Source organism: Juglans regia, chromosome 3, assembly GCF_001411555.2.
Source record: "Juglans regia cultivar Chandler chromosome 3, Walnut 2.0, whole genome shotgun sequence".
NCBI lineage: Eukaryota > Viridiplantae > Streptophyta > Magnoliopsida > Fagales > Juglandaceae > Juglans > Juglans regia.
Genome location: NC_049903.1, coordinates 34,117,038 through 34,136,470, shown reverse-complemented (window position 1 = coordinate 34,136,470; position 19,433 = coordinate 34,117,038). Strand labels below are relative to the sequence as shown.

At 34.2% G+C, this 19,433-nt stretch overlaps 1 protein-coding gene across 1 annotated transcript; it reads left to right on the top strand.

Annotated features, from left to right (window-relative positions):
- Positions 1-4,800: 4,800 nt before the first annotated feature.
- On the top strand, positions 4,801-9,361 carry LOC108981515. Its single transcript, XM_018952711.2, has 3 exons — positions 4,801-5,326; positions 8,193-8,529; positions 8,860-9,361. The coding sequence occupies exons 1-3, from the start codon at positions 4,911-4,913 to the stop codon at positions 9,085-9,087; spliced, it is 981 nt and encodes a 326-aa protein (XP_018808256.1). The 5' UTR covers positions 4,801-4,910; the 3' UTR covers positions 9,088-9,361.
- Positions 9,362-19,433: the final 10,072 nt, after the last annotated feature.

The window sequence follows — 19,433 nt, the reverse complement described above, 5'->3', positions numbered from 1 at the left end:
AATATGTATATTCTATAGTGATACTTAGTATAGTACTTATTATATTATTTGTAATATACTCATACTATTCTATACTTATACAGAATACTTAGTAAATTACTAAGTATATTAGTATTTTAATATACTTATAGTATTATTTGTAATAGTATAATACTAGTAATATTAGTTCGAACAGAATAAAGGCCCGTTTTAATGGATTTATCTTGTTGAATGTGTTTGGAGAGAAACTCGGCGCCAAATACTTAGAAGATTCACTTATTTGAACGTGAGATTTTCCATTCGAACGTTCTAATGGAAATTGGTTACGAAAATACCATATGATATTCTCTACATTTGAAGAATACGCTAAGGAATATTCTTATTTGTTAGTTTGAACTACTATCTTACCTATTTGAACGTTAAATAGTTAAATCAAATCATGGTAGAATTTGACAGCTTTTTGAAATATTCGTGTTCGAATGGAAAAATTATTCGTTCGAACGGGACTTCAAATATTCAAATACCTATACCTTCAGTTCTTTTTCATGCACGAATGTATCACTTTGGAGGCAGAGCAGACAAAGCAGTGGGCTAGGATATTTGGGCGATTTTGTGTGTGTGTGAGAGAGAGTGTTGTGGAGAGAGAGAGAGAAACAGTTCTAGTGAGAGAGAAGGGATTCTTGAGAGAGATGAGAGGTTTAGAAGAGGTAGGCATTATTGTTTTGCTATTTTTTTGGTATTTCGAGTTTAGCTATTTTGGTTTATTGAATTTGATTTAGGGTTTTCTCATAATGTGTTTTATGAAAATGTAGGTATTGTGGATTCATATTTGTTATTGGATTGCAAAAATTTGAGGGAAGATTTCTAATTTTTAGTTTAGAAGTTGGTATATTTGTGTTTGGATGTGGGAATATGAAAATATATTTGTGTTTGTGCAATCCCATGTGAAATGTTTGTGAATATGTATCGTATGAGATTGTGTTTTCATAAATTGTGTTTTCTGAGATTGTGATTTTAATACTTATAAAATAATAATAAAACATATAATTTGTAATGTATTTGTGATTTGGAATGTGATTAGATTTCATATTTGATAATTGTAGCAGTTTGTTTACTAGTTAGGTGCTGGATTTCAGAGTTATTTTTATATGCAATTGAATCTTAGATCCGTTCGAGAGTCTTGGCCAAATATTCTCTCTTAAAAAATGTTTGGGTACAACTTTTGAATTGTCTAAAGTAAACAGTTTGGGATTCTATCATATATGGCAGATAAGTTTAAACTATTGTGTTAGTCAATTAAAATTTTGGTTTAGTGATTCTTTACATTTTTCGGGTATGTGGTTCGTAAGTTTCTCAGACCATGAATAGGGTCGACGACTTATCGTCACTAGCATATTTCGAGAATTATAGTGAAATGCTATCGAAATTTCATTAACATTAGAATTTTGGATTGAGTATATATGCAATATAGATGCTAGTCTCTCGAATGTAATAAGACCAACTACCTTATAAAATAGATTCTACACAAGTATGAATGTACTCTTAATAGTGTTTATCCAATGAATTAGGTTTTTATAATAAACAATCGACGAGTAACGAAAATACAATGGATAAGAGTTAGATGTTGTTGGGAGATAGATTTGAGCGAGACTATAAGGAGTATATACAAGGGGTAAAGTTTTTTATCGAGTTCACTCGTATGAGTGTTAATAGTCGAGGATTTATAAGATGTTCGTACAAGAAGTGCAAAAATCTTAGTTCTTATAATTTGATGGTAGTTGGGGAGCATTTATTTGTAAATGGAATCGATCCTAAATACTCACATTGGGTCTTAATGGTGAACGATTTTCTAAAGGAGTTAGATTTAGCAGCCAGACCAATCAAATGGAAGAAGGCAACGACATTTACATGGATGACATAAATGTGGATATTTCTAATGACAATGATGATAATGGAGAAAATATGACTGGGATGTTAGGCGATCTAGGTGCAGGAATATTTGGGACGATGGATGGAGAATGAACATCTACATAATCATATGAGGAAAATGGAAACTTTTGGAGACTGTGTGAGGATGCACAACAAAAGTTGTACGAGGGGTGCACCCGACATAGTAAATTGTCTTTCACAGTGAGGTTGTTTCATATTAAGTCTATTTGTCATATGTCTGCTAAGACCATCGACATGTTGCTAGAATTATTTAAAGAGGTTCTCTCTTAGGATAACGTAGTACCTCGTAATTCTTATGAAACGAAGCAATTGAAGTGAGGGTTAGGATTTTATTATAATATCATCCACACTTGTAAAAATGATTGTGTTCTTTTCTGGCAGCAATATGCAGAATTTGATTCATGTCCAGTGTGTCATGAGTCAAGATGGACATCTGATAAGCGTAATATACCCCAAAAAGTGTTAAGACATTTTTCGTTGATTCCCCGACTTCAAAGATTGTTTACATCTCGGTTGACTGTGAAAGACATGTCTTGGCATCACACTTAAAGAGTCCAAAATGAAAACTTCCTCTCGCATCCTGCAGATTCCTTACAATGGAAAAAATTTTACGTCGAGTATCCATAGTTTGCCGAAGAACCTCGCAATATACGTCTTGGTTTAGCAACGGATGATTTTAATCCATTTGGCAACATGAGCACTTCTCATAGTACTTGGTCTGTCATATTAATGCCTTATAACTTGCCACCTTGGAAGTGTATGAAGGATCCATATTTTATGATGACTTTACTTATACCAGTGCCAAGGTCACTAGGAAATCAATTAGATGTATATCTACAACCACTGATTGCAGAGTTGAAAAAGTTGTGGGATCAGGGTGTCAATACATATGATGCGGCCCTCGTCGCGGAAGTTCAAGATGCATGCAATAGTGATGTGGATAATAAATGATTTCCCAGTATCTGGAAACTTGTCTGGGTGAAGCACAAAAGGTAAAATGGCTTGTCCTGTTTGCAATAAAGATACACAGTCTCAATGGTTGACAAATGGTAGGAAATTATGTTTTATAGGACACTGTCGATATTTACCACATGATCATAGATGACGTTCAAATAGAATGATGTTTGATGGAAGGGTTGAGTATGGTCATCATCGCCAGAGTTGTTTGGGATTGATATTATCACATAGTTGGGGATGTTTCAAAAAACAGATTTGGGAAATATGCAAGAGTTCAAAAAAGAAAACAACAAACAACAGAGTTGAATTGGACAAAAAAAAGTATTTTTTCTGAGTTGTCATACTTGTCTACCTTGACACTGCGCCACAATTTAGATGTTATGTATATTGAAAAAAATATGTGAGAATATATTAGGCACTCTGATGTCAATAGAAAAAAATACAAAAGACAAAAAATAGAACTAACTCTCGTAAAGATTTAAAGGAGTTGACAAATTTAAAAACTACATAGTTTAAAAATTAATACACTACAATTTACACAAAATATGCACTAGCAAATTTAAAAATTACATAGTTTTTAAATTATAGTCATATTTATAAAATTTAAATTTATAATTTTGGTCTAAAAATATATTTTTAATTACTTTTGTACTTAAAAATAATTTTTAAATTAAGTAAAATGTAGTATTTTTTTGAAGTAGATGGAGGTGGGGCGGATTCCCAATCCGCCCCGCACCCCATCCACCGGGGCGGGTAGCACCCCTAAAACCCAATCTCTTGTCGTGATATGATGTAATCACATCATGAACAAAATGTATGCATCTCTCTCAATTGATATTTAAACATGGCACTCTTAATTCTATACATCCTTTAGCTAATTTCCTCTTCTTTTTTTAAATAATCGTAGTGATCATCATGATCTTGTAGTATTATTTATTTTCCCTTTCTCTCTTTCCTTTTGAATATTTAATTAACCATGATATTCTTATGGTATTTCTTATGATTTGGATTAACACCATTAGTACTTTTAATAATTAAACAGGTTATATTACCTATATAATTTTTATGAGTTTCAATCACTTATCATGTAATAATTAAACAGGTACTATGCTTAAAAAAATTAAACAGGTACTATTATAAAACTATAGCTTAGATTATTTTTTGAAGCATAAGCTTTGCTGATCATCCTGATAGACAATATTAACCTCATCCATTCTTTCACTAGATGAATATAAACATTAATGTAATTTAAGTTTAAAATAATTTGGAAGTTCATGTCAATACACACACATGTATATATATATATATATATAAGCTTATTTAACTCTTTTATCTTATTTTCTATATCTAATTGATTATACATAGTAATCGAAAAAAATTAGGTTTAGATTACTCTACAATCTGCCGCACATCGCGTAGTTACGTACACGATTAGTTATATATTCATAATAGTCGTAATCCTAATGCATAAAGAAAATTTTTTAAATTGATATTGAATAAATCCTAGTTAAGACCAATCAAGTCATAGAAAAAAAAAAAGAAATGTGTAACAACATTTGCTATTGAAAAAGCTTGAAGATAAAATTTTGATTTACAATTATATATAAATCTCAAAAATAAGAAAAATAATTGAATAAAATTTGAAATATTTTAAAATACTATATTAGAATTAGAAAAACCCGGTTTGTAATTATCTTGATAGAAATGAATTTACAAAGAGGCCTGGAGGTAAAAGATTGGATTATGGGAACGATCATGGTGGGCTGGGGTGGCTCGACAGATTAAGCTTAATTAACACGATTAATCTGACCATCAACTGTTGTTTCCTTACAGCTAACCACGTAGACGTGCGTACTACGCCTAACGTGCTCCACCACCATCACCATCCATCCTCCACAGAGAGGGGCCCCGGCCCTGCATTTTCTTTCCAAAAGTTGGATCAAAAACTTGAACGTCTGCCTTTATATATACCCGCCTCACCACCTCCTCCTCATTTTCTCCCACTATATTTGACGTGGTTCGCCATGCCTACCATTCGCACGTCCACCGCGGTGCCACCTCCGTCTCCGATACCCACCGCCACTGGATCGCGCTCTGCAGCCAACGAGACCTTCATCGAATACCTCGAAAGCTCGCTGCAACCTCCGCACCTGGCGTTGCCGTCGAGCACACGTCATCCGGTTCCGGTGGAAATCGATGTCCGATCGCTCGCGTCGAGAGGCTGCGAGTCCGTCGATCGGCTACTGAGGTCGGCCAGGGAGTATGGTGCATGTCGGATCAGCGGCCACGGGATACCTGGCGAGGAGTTACGGTCGTTCGTGGAAGCGGCCACGGGTGTGTTCCGAAATTCGGATTTCGTGGAGCGCAAGGGTAATCGGGACGAGATTGTTTGGGCTCTTTCTCCGGAATCGGAGGGAAAATTTATCAATCGCAATTTCAGGTAGGCTGATAACTTTTGAATTTCTTATATATATATATTATGGATTTAGACTGTTAATTTGTAATCTGGGCCTGAGTGTCTACACCTAGTCCCAAGTCCGAACACCCTATTATATTTCATATTCAATTGCCCATATTTGGGCCTAGGCTATATAAAGACTATATGCTTATGGTCTGACGATCAAATTTGAAACGGGCCCAATATTAAACGGGCCCAATCAATACTAAAACACTTAATAAACAATTTCTTTAAAAAAAAAAAACTAAAACTAGAAAAGGATAAAAAAAACAAAAGAAAAAGATAGAAAAAAGTTGGGTTTTTTATTTAATTTGATTTATAAGTGTTTTTAAAACTCTCTTTGCACTCCCTAAAAAAAAAAAAAAAAAAAAAAACTGACTTTGCACTTCTAAGTTATATCATTTATTTTATAGTTTTCAATGCTTTATTTCTTTTTTGTTGTGACATGCATGTTAATTGTAGACTTTGCGTTTTTTTAAAAAGAGTGCGCGGGACTTGCACACCCTAGATTTGTATTTAACATTACTCTTTCTAAAAGAGAAATGATATTTCTTTAGGATTAACTTGTATTATAATGTGGGATAATCTTGAAAGTGGGTCTATACTAATGGGATCATTTGTGTGAAAAATCCTAAGTAGGATAGTTGGGCTTGGCTCCACATCAGGCCCATCCACCCACCCCTGCATGGGCTCAAGTGGGCAATCCACCCGACCCAAGCAAACGGGTGGGCAAGCTTTTAAAGAAAAGAAAGGGGTGGGTGCTGGGAGCGGGTGAGACTACCCGCCCACCCCCATACCTTGATATAATTAAAAGGGAAAAAACCCTAGATTGGTTTATTTTCTCAGCTCTCTCTTCCCGCTGAACCCCTTCCGCAATTTGACCCCCATTTCTCAATCTCTTCTCTCTTCTGCATCTCTTCCTTCGTCGTCGGCCCCAACCCAGCAACATTGCAATATGTCGTTCCTCCGCTTCCCTCCTTTTCTTCTTCTTCTTCTTCTTCTCCATTTGCTCCACAGGCCATGGGTCTCTGCGTAGACCCCAGGCCACAATTGGCCCTGGGTTTGTTCAGAGAATCACAGCCACACGATTGGCTAGGTTTGGTTCGATTTTCATTGGTTAATCAATATGGATTTTGGTTGGTTGGTTGGTTGATTTTGGTTTGGATGGATTTTGGCTCATTCGAGTTTTGGAATGGAAGACCTGTTGAGCCACATATCTGGTAGTTTCTGTGCATGAAGAGTAACGGCTTTGACTCTTCATGCTTGGATTTGGATTAACGGTGGCCTGGGGCGACAGTACGGCCGATGGACTAAGCCACCCATCCACTCTTTGAATGGACAAAGCTAGAGAGTATATGGAGGCGGGGACGGGGATGGGGTGCGGGGGAAGAAATGATTCCCCGCCCAGGGGGCAGGGTGCGAAAGGGGTGGCTGCTCTCCTGTGTGGGATGGGTAATTTTTAAAGCTCTCTTTGCATTTTTCTTCTAAGTTATATCATTTATTTTATAGTTTTCTATGCTTTATTTTGATGTGACATGCATGTTAATTGTGGACTTTACATTTTTTCAAAGAGAGTGCGCGAGACTTGCATATCCTAGGACTGTATCTAGTATTACTCTTTTTAAAAGAGAAATGATATTTCTCTAGCATTAACTTGTTTTAGAATGTGGGATAATCTTGAAAGTGGATCTATACTAATGGATCATTTGTGTGAAAAGCATATCCTAAGTAGGGTTGTTGGGCTGGCCCTGCATTAAGCCTATCACCCCCTGTATGGGCTCAAGTGGGCAATCCACCTGGCCCAAGCAAACGGGTGGACAAGCTTTTTAACAAAAGAAAGGGGTGGGTGAGGGGAGGGGGTGAGACTACCCACCCGCTCGCTCCTATATCTTGATATAATTAAAAGGGAAAAAAATCCTAGATTGGTTTATTTTCTCATCTCTCTCTTCCCTCTGAACCCCTTCCGCCGTTTCACCCTCATTTCCCAATCTCTTCTCTCTTATGTATCTCTTCCTTCGTCGCCGACCCCAACCCAACAATAGTGAAATACGTCGTTACTCCTCCTCCCTCTTCTTCTTCTTCTCCGTCTGCTCCACAGGCCATAGGTCTATGCGTAGACCCCAGGCCATGACTGGCCATGGGTTTAATAGAGAATCACAACCACACGATTGGCTATGTTTGGTTCTATTTTCATTGGTTAATCGATATGGATTTTGGTTGGTTGGTTGGTTGATTTTGGTTTGGATGGATTTTTGGCTCATTTGAGTTTTGGAGTGGAAGAGCGACCGAGCCACATATCTGGTAGTTTCTGTGTATGAAGAGTTACGACTTTGACTCTTCATGTGCGGATTTGAATTAATGATGGCCTGGGGTGGCGATACAACTGATGGACTGAGCCACCCATTCACTCATTGAACGGACAAAGCTAGAGAGTATATGGAGGCGGGGACAGGGTGCAGGGGCAGGAATGATTCCCCTCCCAGGTGGGGGCAAGGTGCAAGGGGGTGACTACACTCCTGTATAGGGTGGGTAGCACCCGTAATCCCAAGGATCTGTTTAAAATTGGTCAAAATCCTAGGGACTAATGGATGAATGTATTCTCTAATATAATCTCAATATTACTAGCCCAAACCATCAAATACTTTTATAAGTTTTAAGTGATTATATCCAAACTCCATTCCCAAACACGAGTCAGTAGTTATTATAATTAAATGCTAAAGTTTGGACCAATTACGGTGTACAGTTTGGTCCATGCCTGGCCAACCTGAGCAGATCATGATAATAATTATCTTAAAGACAAATGATATACAACAGTACTACAAATTACTCAAATTCCTTTTATTTGCAGTCAAATTATGGAGAATGTTGCAAGAAAACTTGATGCAGTAGCTAAACAGTTGATTCAAGTTCTCATAGAAAATGCGGATAATAAGAAGTTTTGGAAGGTTATGCAAGAGAAAGAAACTGTTGTTACCTTGTACAGATACCATCACAACAAAGATCTCCTTAGGGAAGAAAATCCACCGTTGCCAAATGATCAGCGAAGCGACAAATCATTTGGTCATGCTCTAAGCTTCCACCTTCATATCGAGCATTGTCAATTTCATGTTCAATCGAAGAGAGGTCTTTTGTCTTTTGAAGAAGGCCCGGACACCATAGCTATTACTGTTGGAAAACAGCTAGAGGTAACTAATTTCTTCTATTCTTCTTTGTTTTGCTGAAGAATTTCGTGGCCATTTTTGGCTGCATGAATTGGCATTTGTCGTTAGTCGGCCAACGTGGGGTTACTGACATAATAAAGTTTAATTTGTAAGAGAATTTAAATTTTAGATTTTTTATTGCAAATAAAAACTTATCGTATCAACAATATGTAGCTAGGGAGAGAGGGGTTTCAACTTTCAAGGGAGGCCTTTTTTTTTACATCCACAAAACAACCCAATATATATACCTCTCAAGCACACATCAATGAGAAGATCGATCACATTTTAACTGAAAATTCTACATCGTGTTTATAGGAATGGAGCTTGGGAGAATTCAAATGCGTTTCTGGAGAATCGATCATTGATCAACCAGATGTTCAAGCTTCCCAAGCCTCTTACTCCCTAGAGCTCAAGTATATATCTTCTAGTATAAATTACAATTTTAACAACATGAGGAGTAAGACAATTTCCTTACTTGACCAGGTGCTACTTGCACTCATCGTTACATTTCTATACAAAGTTTGTATCTTTTTATTGACTTGATTTACACAAACATAAGTGCATCCCCCATTAAAACCTCATACACATTACACAACATCATAATGCTCTTAATTATTTCTTGATATGATCTTTAGAGTTCAAGGATTTTTCCTTTTTTGTTTTTCTTGGATAATTATTTTTCCCTTTATACGTGGGTCCTCTTGCTGTATACTTTATGAGATTGAAGGTTCTGGATTTGAGTCATAAGTTGGTTTATTTTAATATTAGTTAGAATGTTATTGTTTGGTGAATTGTCAATATTGTTGTTTTATTAATAGTACTGTACCTCCAAATGAATCATGCAGCTTTATTAATTTATTATCCATTTCGTGCAAAATATTTTAGGTATGTAATTGATTAGGTACGAATCTCTTAATGAGGTGCTAGGCTAATTAATTTTATTGGGCTGATGAGTTGAATGCAGGGATGTTACAACTCATACAAGTCATATATATATATACATATATATATATATATATATTGAAGTGTATACTTATTAAACTACATTGAAAATAATTAAAAGCAAGTACAGTATCTTCCAACCATTGCGAAAAAATTGGGTAAGCGATAATCCAAATCTTGACATTGAATTAAGCCATATATAGATTGAAGACTGATCATCATAAGGTTGAAAAATATAAAGTTAAAGTCTAATAATTTCTTAAGAGGTTTAATTATTGCCATTAATAACGTGATCAGCTAGCTGGTGTTTGAAAGAGTGAAGAGCCTTATAATTACTTTTAATATATATATATATATATATATATATATATATATATATATATAATTCGCGTGTACGTGTGTGTATATATGCACGTACACACATGACTGAGGAAACAGATGAGATTTATTTCGTTGAGATGTCACATTTGAGGCCCCCACGAGAATCTAATGACAAAACCTTCGTGGATTTGATCTCACACTTTAATGAGATTTTAAATGTCCACATTAATTGAAGTACGTAACCTTTATATCACGGGAAAAGGAAAAAGAAATTCCCACCATTTATACACTAAAATTAAGATTAATGAGGCTGTTAGATTTTAGTAAAATATATATACAAGGGTATAAGAAATTTGTGCAAAAACAAAGCATGTTTCTTGATAACACGTCCCATCATATTAGTCTTACAAATCATATATAATCTCTCAAAAAGTCTTCGTACGTAACGATTATTCGCTAACAATTAATTTTGATTGGGTGATACAACTCATCATCTATTCCTGGTTTCCACTATTGGTTGGGAAAAGAATTGAAAATACGTACGGGAATGGTTATCGATCGATCGCCAGCTTTATCGGTGGTTTAGATAGAGCTGGCTAGCTAATTAAAATTATGTAAATTTTTAATTATATATTGGAATCATGATGATGAATCGATGATCATGACCACCAAGGTCCAAACGAGATCTTATAATTCATGTCTAATACTTGTGGGACAAGAAGAAGATTAATACACCTACCGAATATATTAGATACAATAAATATATATATATATATAAATATATATATGATTTAACCACTAAATTTCTTGGAATCATCGCCTCCAAGGTCCAAAACAATCTGATAATTGTCTAATATATGTGGGACAAGAAGATTATACATAACTAATAAATTAGATAAAATAATAAAAAAACTATATATTTAAAATCACTTTTTTAGTCTAAGAAGTCATAAAAATGAGGTTTACACATGCTAGCTAGGTGCCTATAGCCAGTGATTCAACGGCATATAAATTAGATAAAATTAAAAAAATATTAAAAATATTAAAAAATATATATATTAATATACTAATAGTCACTTTCTTAACCATTAGGTCTTGTTTGGATTCGAAGATGAGTTGAAATGAGTTTTGAATAGTAGTGAGATGAGTTGTGAATAGTAGTGAGATTTGTGAGTTAAAATTGATGAATAATAGTGAATAATAATATGAATAGTTAAATTGAGAAAAATAACTTAGACGATATTGTATCATTTTCTAACTTGAAATACGCTCAAGATATTAAAATATCTTAAATTTAATATTAAAATACATGCTCAAGATTAAAAAAAAAAAGATTTTAAATACCTAAATCTAAATTCTCGATGTTCTCGAGTTTAGCAAATCCAAACCAACCACAAAGTGCTTGAATAATAATGAAAGATCATCATTTTTATGCTTGGTTTGGTTTTGATCAATAGCTTTTCAGGTGGCAAAAATAGTTCGGAGCTGGGAGAAGATGAAAGATAGAAATTGTGTTTTTTAAACCTAAATGTAAATAGCAATGAATCATGATGATTGGGAAACTAGTGAAATCGCCGATCCAGAGTCACCAACCGCCATGCATTTTTGGTATATAATAAATGATAGTTATAGTTGAGTGTATAAAAATTGTATAATCATTTTGAACAAAATAAATATATATGAGATTTATATGAAAAAAAAAGTAATTTTTTAATAATAAATTTTATTTTATTTTTAAATAATTATACAATATTTATATATTTTACAATTATATATATTATTACTCATGACATAGCATGCCTATTTTCTCAATACGTTTCTTCTTTCTTCATTGATGACGTGGGCTAGCTAATTATGGACCCAAAAATAATTTTCCTTTTTCTTTTGTTATTTTATTTCGCTGTTGGCGTTATTAGGAAGTGAGAACAAATGAGAAAAGACATGGCGCCACGTAATTTGCAAGGAATGCGGCCGTATTTGTACAATCCACGATTACCTCCAAATTTAAGATTTTCTTAAGATTTTTGTCTCCACACCCACACGTGCACTTCTCACGTACAGTGAAATCTATCACATCGTGGCTTGTTTCTTGCTGTCTTGTTATTTGTAATGTCCTAATTACTTTATTCTCGCTTTATATATAGCATTTAGGTGATAATAAAAGTTTTATCCTTTGTCCCGACTCCCAACAACTCTTTAATTATCCCATGTAAATAAATTCAACTTTCCTACTCAATTAGCGATATATGTATAAAAGTAATTATAAAATATTAAATAAAAATAATAAATAATAATAAAATATTCTAAAAATATAAGATATTTTAGTATCCAAACTTTGGACTAATTTGGAGATTGAAGAGATGAATATTTGAATATTGCAGTAGGTCCTAGCTAAGCTAGTTACAAGCTGCTGGCCACACAAGGCCCCGGTGTTGGAATGCGACCAAGGCCACACAGTGACTCTGACATGAATGCGAGCGATAATAAAGAGTGATGACAACACGTCAAATTAAGGTGGGCGGGCCAGTAGCAGACGGCCGGTGCTCCTGTGTTAGCAGCTCAAACACGCCAATTTGTATTTTAGCAAAACGCATGTTCTTCAATTATTATTAAAAACTTTATAGTGTTGTAGCTAACCCCCCACATGCATGCATCCTAACCCCCCTCCCCTTGCCGCGCCTAGTTATCAAACAGCCTCATTTAATATAATTATTTGGCTCAATTAATGAACAAAAAAGGAAAAAAAAAAAAAAAAAAACGGAGGAAAATGACAATGGCACGGCGATCGACATGATCAAGCAAAAACCCAGAATCTCTGGATATTAATTTGTTGTCGTAAATTGCACGAGTACTCTTCTAATCAGTTTTTTTCATATTGACTTAGTCTCTCCTTGCGGCTGACCGACACTACACCCTGCACTAAAATTAGACCCAACCGTCCTTTTGCACGCTTCGTCGCCACGACTCCAGGTCACGACCATATCTTTCTCACCCAAATGTAGCCAGGTCCACCCTCGGTCTTTTAGTCTTATCCGGTAGCGTTCAACATATATGATTATAGGCATGCATGCACGAACGCAGTATTGTCTGCCTCCTTTACTTTCTCTCAAGAAAAAAACATGTGCTCGTTGAGAAAGTAAGAATTTTATATAGATACTTCGTACTTGCGAAATGAAAAGAACTGACCATCTTCTTACCTTTTTGATCTATTTGTATTGAAAGAGATCACACAATCAAGCAAACGGACTTGAGTTTGATTTGGATTTCTCACCTTCTCTAGCTTTTACTCCCATGACAGTACGGGATGTCCAACACTCGATCATAAAGTATAATTCGTTGGATTTTGTATTGGAAGATAATGAATGAGATCCGTCGTTACTTCACTACTCATTTGAGTGTGCATGGGACCTTTCTCGAATCATTATAAATGGTCTTATAGTTAAGTTTCAACAAGATTGTGGGACTTGAGTTGTGTTATCTTATAATGAATTTGGCTCGACAAGGATATTGAAGATTTAAGAGATGAAATTCATGTAATGCCTTTAAATTGGGTGATTGTGTAAAATTGTAATAACCTAAATTGCAGGTATGATTGTGTATAAGAATCACGTGGTAAATGAGATTTCAGATTGCCTGAAGTGCAGAAGTTCAAACCTTTTATATTAATACCAAGAAACTCTAATTGTAATATTGACTAGCCTTTTTGAAACATGGGTATAAACATAATTAACTTGGGCCTTTCTTGAATCGTTACAAGAGCATCGTGATCATCACAATCTTCATGTACGTAGGTTAGGCCTGCAACCTGACTAAACCATGCTTGATTTGGGCCCGATCCGATCCGACCCGACATTCATGCTAACATATAAGAATCCGACCCGACTCTAATCGGGTCAACTTGTTTGATATCGTCCAATCTCTAGAAATATATTTTGAAACCCCTCCGAACCCACAGCCTATACATGGGTTTCTTCTTCAATTGCTGTAAATTCTCTCAATGCCTCCAAATCGTTCTCTGCGCAGCCTACTCTGAGCTACTAGGGTTTCGAAAGTGAGGGTGACAAGGAACTTAGACACGGAATCACCATGAGGGCCAAGGAACTGCTAGGGTTTCCAAATCGTTTTTTAATTTTCCTAATCTCGTACTGGGGTTTGCTCTTTGGTTTCAAAGTGGAAGAAGAAGCGCATGAGGAGGTTGAAGAGGAAGCGCCGAAAGATGAGGTAGAGATCCAAGTAGTTCTTTGCCAATAAATCGAGGTTGTTTTGTGTCTAATCGGTTTTTGATTAGAGAGTCATAGTGTTTTCCATTTCTACGTTTGGATTTAATATCTGAAAGGTTAGAGTTTTGTGATGTTGAATGAGTTTTTCCCTTTCGCTCTCCGTCGGATCTGTCTGAGTCTACAGCGCATCGAAGAAAATAGAGCCCAACGTTGCAATAAAATTACGCCTCCAACCTCGCGAGCTTGGCTTACTGTCAACCCTATCGCATAGCTGCAGCGCAGGCAGGGCACAAACTTCACTGGCGACAACTACTTAGGTGATAACAAAGAAAAAATGAGAGTGATGACAGTGTGGTTTGAGATTTGGGGATGGATGGCATAAGTTATGTGATTGTCGGATCGAAACCGACATTTAGCGGGTTTGACCTACAAGTTCGTTCAACCTGCTTTTTATCGGACGGGTCGGGAAAGATTGGTTCGTATGGATGGATCGGGTCAGCGCCTTTTCTGGACAGCCCTAACGTAGGTTCCACTTACCTTCATAGCTACTTCTAACACTTTTTGATGATCATATTTATTTTATTCCCACCAGAATTTTTTTTTTTTGAGTAACTTGTGTATATTAATAACAAAAAAAGAGGGAGTATAGGGCACCCATTAAAAATCCCATTACACTCGTGACTACAAAAACGCTAGCTAGCTAGTAATTAAGAGAATCGATCGAGTAGTACTGCATGAATGCTCCATTATTTGTTTTCATCAGCTAATTATGTGCTTATGAAATAATCGTGATCACAAGGACGTACGACTGATTTAATGATCTAGAAGGTTACGATCGAACAGCTTTGATTACGTTAATGCTGGCCTGTAAGTACGCTAGCTATATATGGGGTACTACCGGTATGCTATGAAAGGTTGCGTACGTGCCTGGAGGCATTTGAGATGAATATCAAGAAATCAACTTTCTTTGCTATAGTCAAAAGTGGAAATAAACTTGGGTCGACTTGAAAGAAATAATTGGTAAGATAGATCACATGTAGGCCGGCCGAATGGACGTTGGACCCGTCAAAGTTATGTCATGTCAATATACAAGAAAGAAGCACGAAAGATGCATGGTATATGGCTCCTGCATGCAAGCAGGCGTACTGCGTACTACTTTCTCTAACTGTGGTATCTACCATGCAATTACTGCATGCATGCGTATGGTGCAGTAGTACTTTTTGATGGGGTCGGTTAGATTTTTTAAAAAATTTACAGTACTACTAGTATTGCAAACCGCCACAACATGATTACCCAGTTTAATTCTTGTCCTAACTGATCCCAATTTGATACTTGTTAATTAAGACGACTTAACTGATCTAGCTAGCTAGGCTGCATGCACTTGATTTATTATTTTCCAGAGATTGATCCACGAATATGAGCGATAAATTAATTTAAAACTTGGTAGACAGAATATATATAAGAATATTATATCATATTATTTTTTCCTTTCAGCTTGAATTGGTGTACGAAATTATGAATGATCGATGCAGACAGAAAATAATTGGTGTGGTTCTAGCTAGCTAGGCTTTATAGCTAGCCTCTAGGCCCTACATTCATACATACATTGGTCTCAAAAAGGACAAAAAAAAAAAAAATTAAATTAAATTAAATTACTTGCCCACCGTTGGCAGTATTTAATTAAATGACCATTTCCCTCCAGGTTCGTTGTTGTTCAGAAATAAATATTGTAATATGTATAAGAACTCTCGAGGAAAATTGCTCATATATACTATAATATTCCAGCTTCTTGGAATTGATAATATATATATATATATATATGTAACTCTCCTTTTTTTGTTAATGTTGTTGGTTCATGAACTCAATATAAGAAAAATAAATATTTATAATGAATTATTTACGAGAATAATTATTTGTAATAAAAATAAATTTATTTTAATAAAAAATAATTATTTTTTAAAAAAATAACTAATCACAAATAAATAATTTTTTTACCTAATATTGCAATATTAACATGCATGGAGATGACCAAAGAGTAACTCCTGTACTTTTCGGAAGGTACTTCTCTTGCATATATAGAGATTATAGTAAGATCATGTTCCTATATATTCATCAATTGGGTTTTGCGGCCTTGAATTTGTCAACTTGATCAGGTGATCGCCTTTAGTACCGAATGTAATTTAAGTTATTTATTTGGTTTGTACGTAGAAAAATAAATATGCATGCATGTCAACAGCTTATGGGCACATCATAAATTAAACACCAATATTGGATCATGATCAGACTTTGTTTGATATTTTAACATAATAACAGCGAATTAACATCAATCATTTTCAAGCTTTTACTAAATCTTAACAGATGCATTAATAAATATTGGAAGAGAGACATACGCGCGAAATGATCAGTCCTACAACATTATAATTGGAGTTCTTTGAAATAATTATAAATCGTGATCATAACCTTCCTTTTCTAGGCAACGCCATATACTAATATTTATAATCCTTCTTCTATAATCAATCAGGAGTATTACGTACATTAATATGCCATTTTGCTCATCCGGTTGTTTTTAAGGTTAGGTAATTTGAGTACTAAGAATACTTCGGATATTCTCAGAATACTCAATTAGTACTATTCATTACTTTATTATTATTTTTTATATATTTTTTATTATTATTCATTACTTAATTTTTATTACTATTTAATATTTTATTATTACTTTTCCATACTTCTAATTAACAAAAATTGGCTTTGATGCAATTTAGAACAATCTCAAAGAAACCCAAACCATGTCTAGGATTATTTATCCTCTAGAAGGCCAATAAATATTACAATTGGAGTCATGGACTGTCGTAAATTATAAGAACTTCTTCCTTGCCCAATTAATATGTTCATCATCATCCTTATATGTACATATGATACTACAAGAAAAATGAGGATCTGTGACTAATTATTTATAATGAAAATGACTATTTACGATGAAAATAGACTTATTTTAATAGGAAATAATTATTTAGTTGAAAATAATTGATCACATATAAATAATTTAATTTCTTGTAATGTACTCAATCAATCTCATCATGTTACATAATCCTCATGATAATTTTATTAACCTTAAACGTTAATTAGCTAGGAAGGTGTAACGTCTAATTAGACTTTGTTACTAATCTTCAAAACCTACCATGTAATTATAAATTGGGAATTCAAAAGTCAACGAAAATATCAGAATCAAAGAGCAGTTAGACACCGCAAAGCTAGGGAGTACTTGGAATAATTAAGCTCAATTCACTAAAGAAAATGCAAAAAGTTATCATCTTATTTGGTAAATTGGTAGGTGTGCCGAGCTTCAACATCCGTGTCCCTCAAAGAGACGACACTAGATTCAGTGTTTTCTTGTCAAGGATTGGCTAATTAAAGCCTAAAACTATATCCTACTGCCTGCCAAGGCGTACGTTCGAGGCGCTTTCACTTTTGCTCGCTCGCATTGTAAAGAGCACTTCTAAAATGAATACTTATAAATTAATACTATTAAAAAGTGCATTCTATTGAATATTTTATTTTAAAAATATTTTTACATTATGATACAGTAAATTTTTAGATACAAAGAATAGAAATATTTTTAATTAATTTCTCTTTCCTCCTCTCGTTAAGTTTCTTATTTTTTCAATTATTTTTATTCATATTATATAATTATTGAAAATGAATATTCTCATAATATATTTTGAAAATATTTTTATTATATAATCTATTTTTTTTATTTTTTGAATTAATTTATATTTTGATTTAACTTATAAATTTAAATTAATTTAGAATAGAACATAATTATCTGACATTATATATAGAGATATTATAAATATCAAAAAATATGAAAATATTATTAATAGTTAGTGAAAATATTTGAAATGAATAAAAAAAATAAAAAAATAAAATATTTAAATGATATGAAAAAAAAAATAGATAAACTGATTAATAATATATTATAAAAATTAATATGTAAAATAAAAAAAAAAATTGAATTTTAGAGATATATTTTAAATGATATGATGAAGAATATATTAGGAGTGCTCTAAGGTGAAATTTGTATTGAAAGAAGGCCAGACGATCTTCCCCCGTCCTTGTGCTTTTAGTCCATTTTCTGATCACAAACTTGGAACTTTGGAGTACAGCTTTTGAAATCATCGAAGCAACTTCTTTAATATCAAATTTCAGCTTTAGCCAAAGCTTCAAACTTTGAAAGCTCTTTTCTATGCCTTACATTTATAAAGAGTTTAATAAAAATGATTTTATAAATATACGTAATTTTATATGATTTATTTTATAATTTCTTCTATATATATGAGTTCAAAGCATTTGCGGGTTTGCACTGTTGCAAAGATTTAAATTTATCTTTTTAAATGTTGAATTGAATTGATTTGAGTTAAATTGAGATGATAAAATATTATTAGAATATTAATTTTTAATATTATTATTTTAAAATTTAAAAAAATTATAATAATAAATTGAAATAAATTTAATAATCTAAACTTATCTTTAGTTTAGAGTAAATAGTTTAATCAGCCATGGTATCAAATCGAACACTCCACATCTTACGTGTCAACCGATTTTACACTGTTTTTTTCCCTCCTCGTTGCAACCGACAGCTTAATGTGAGAGAGAGCTTGAGGGGAGAGAAGTGAGAGACGTTCAGGAGTGAGAGCTTGATGAGAGACGTAAATGAGACAGAGAGCCGATGAGAGACTCGTAGATGAGAGGGAGGGAGAGCTGACATTTAAAAGAAATAAAAAATAAAAAATGTGTAGTGTCCATCGAAACAGTTGCGGATGTATAGTGTTTTTCACCTTGAAGCTTTTGAATTTACAGTTCTCCCTCTCTCGTGGTGGGGAAGGGAGAGTACTGAATATACTACCCGGAGAAACCTCTCTAGGCTTCTGAAATAAAAACTGATTCTTGTCCTGAAAGAGTATCTTCTTTCAGAGAAGGTACACTGTCAGGCATCGTAAATGGGTCCCTTAAACTGGTTTTTCCTCGATAAAATCATGACGAGTTTTCCCGAAGTAGTCTTGATGCATGCAAGGAAGTACTGAAATTCAGGCACCGAAACTCTGTTCCTTCGTTATTTTGTGTTTATAAAGGACAAGTTTAATTAGTTACTGATCAGAGAAACAATTTAAAGACCCTATATTATCGAAAGTATGTGCGAGAAACAAAAGTCCCTACATTGTCGAAAGTAACATGATCGATGCTATTTTTCATTTACTTTCCAATTAGTAAAGGCACTAAAGCAAACATGATGAATCGATGATAAGAGAAGGACAGCTTTCCCGGCCGAGAGAGACTTCTTAAAACAGAACATGGTAAAAACATCTTAAAAATTAATTATATGCTAGAAACAAAGAAACCCCTTATATA

Coding starts and splice junctions, on each gene's coding strand:
- LOC108981515 (XM_018952711.2), top strand. CDS start 4,911: ATGCCTACCATTCGCACGTCCACCGCGGTGCCACCTCCGTCTCCGATA. Junction 5,327..8,192: donor TTTATCAATCGCAATTTCAG/GTAGGCTGATAA, acceptor TTTTATTTGCAG/TCAAATTATGGAGAATGTTG. Junction 8,530..8,859: donor CTGTTGGAAAACAGCTAGAG/GTAACTAATTTC, acceptor TCGTGTTTATAG/GAATGGAGCTTGGGAGAATT.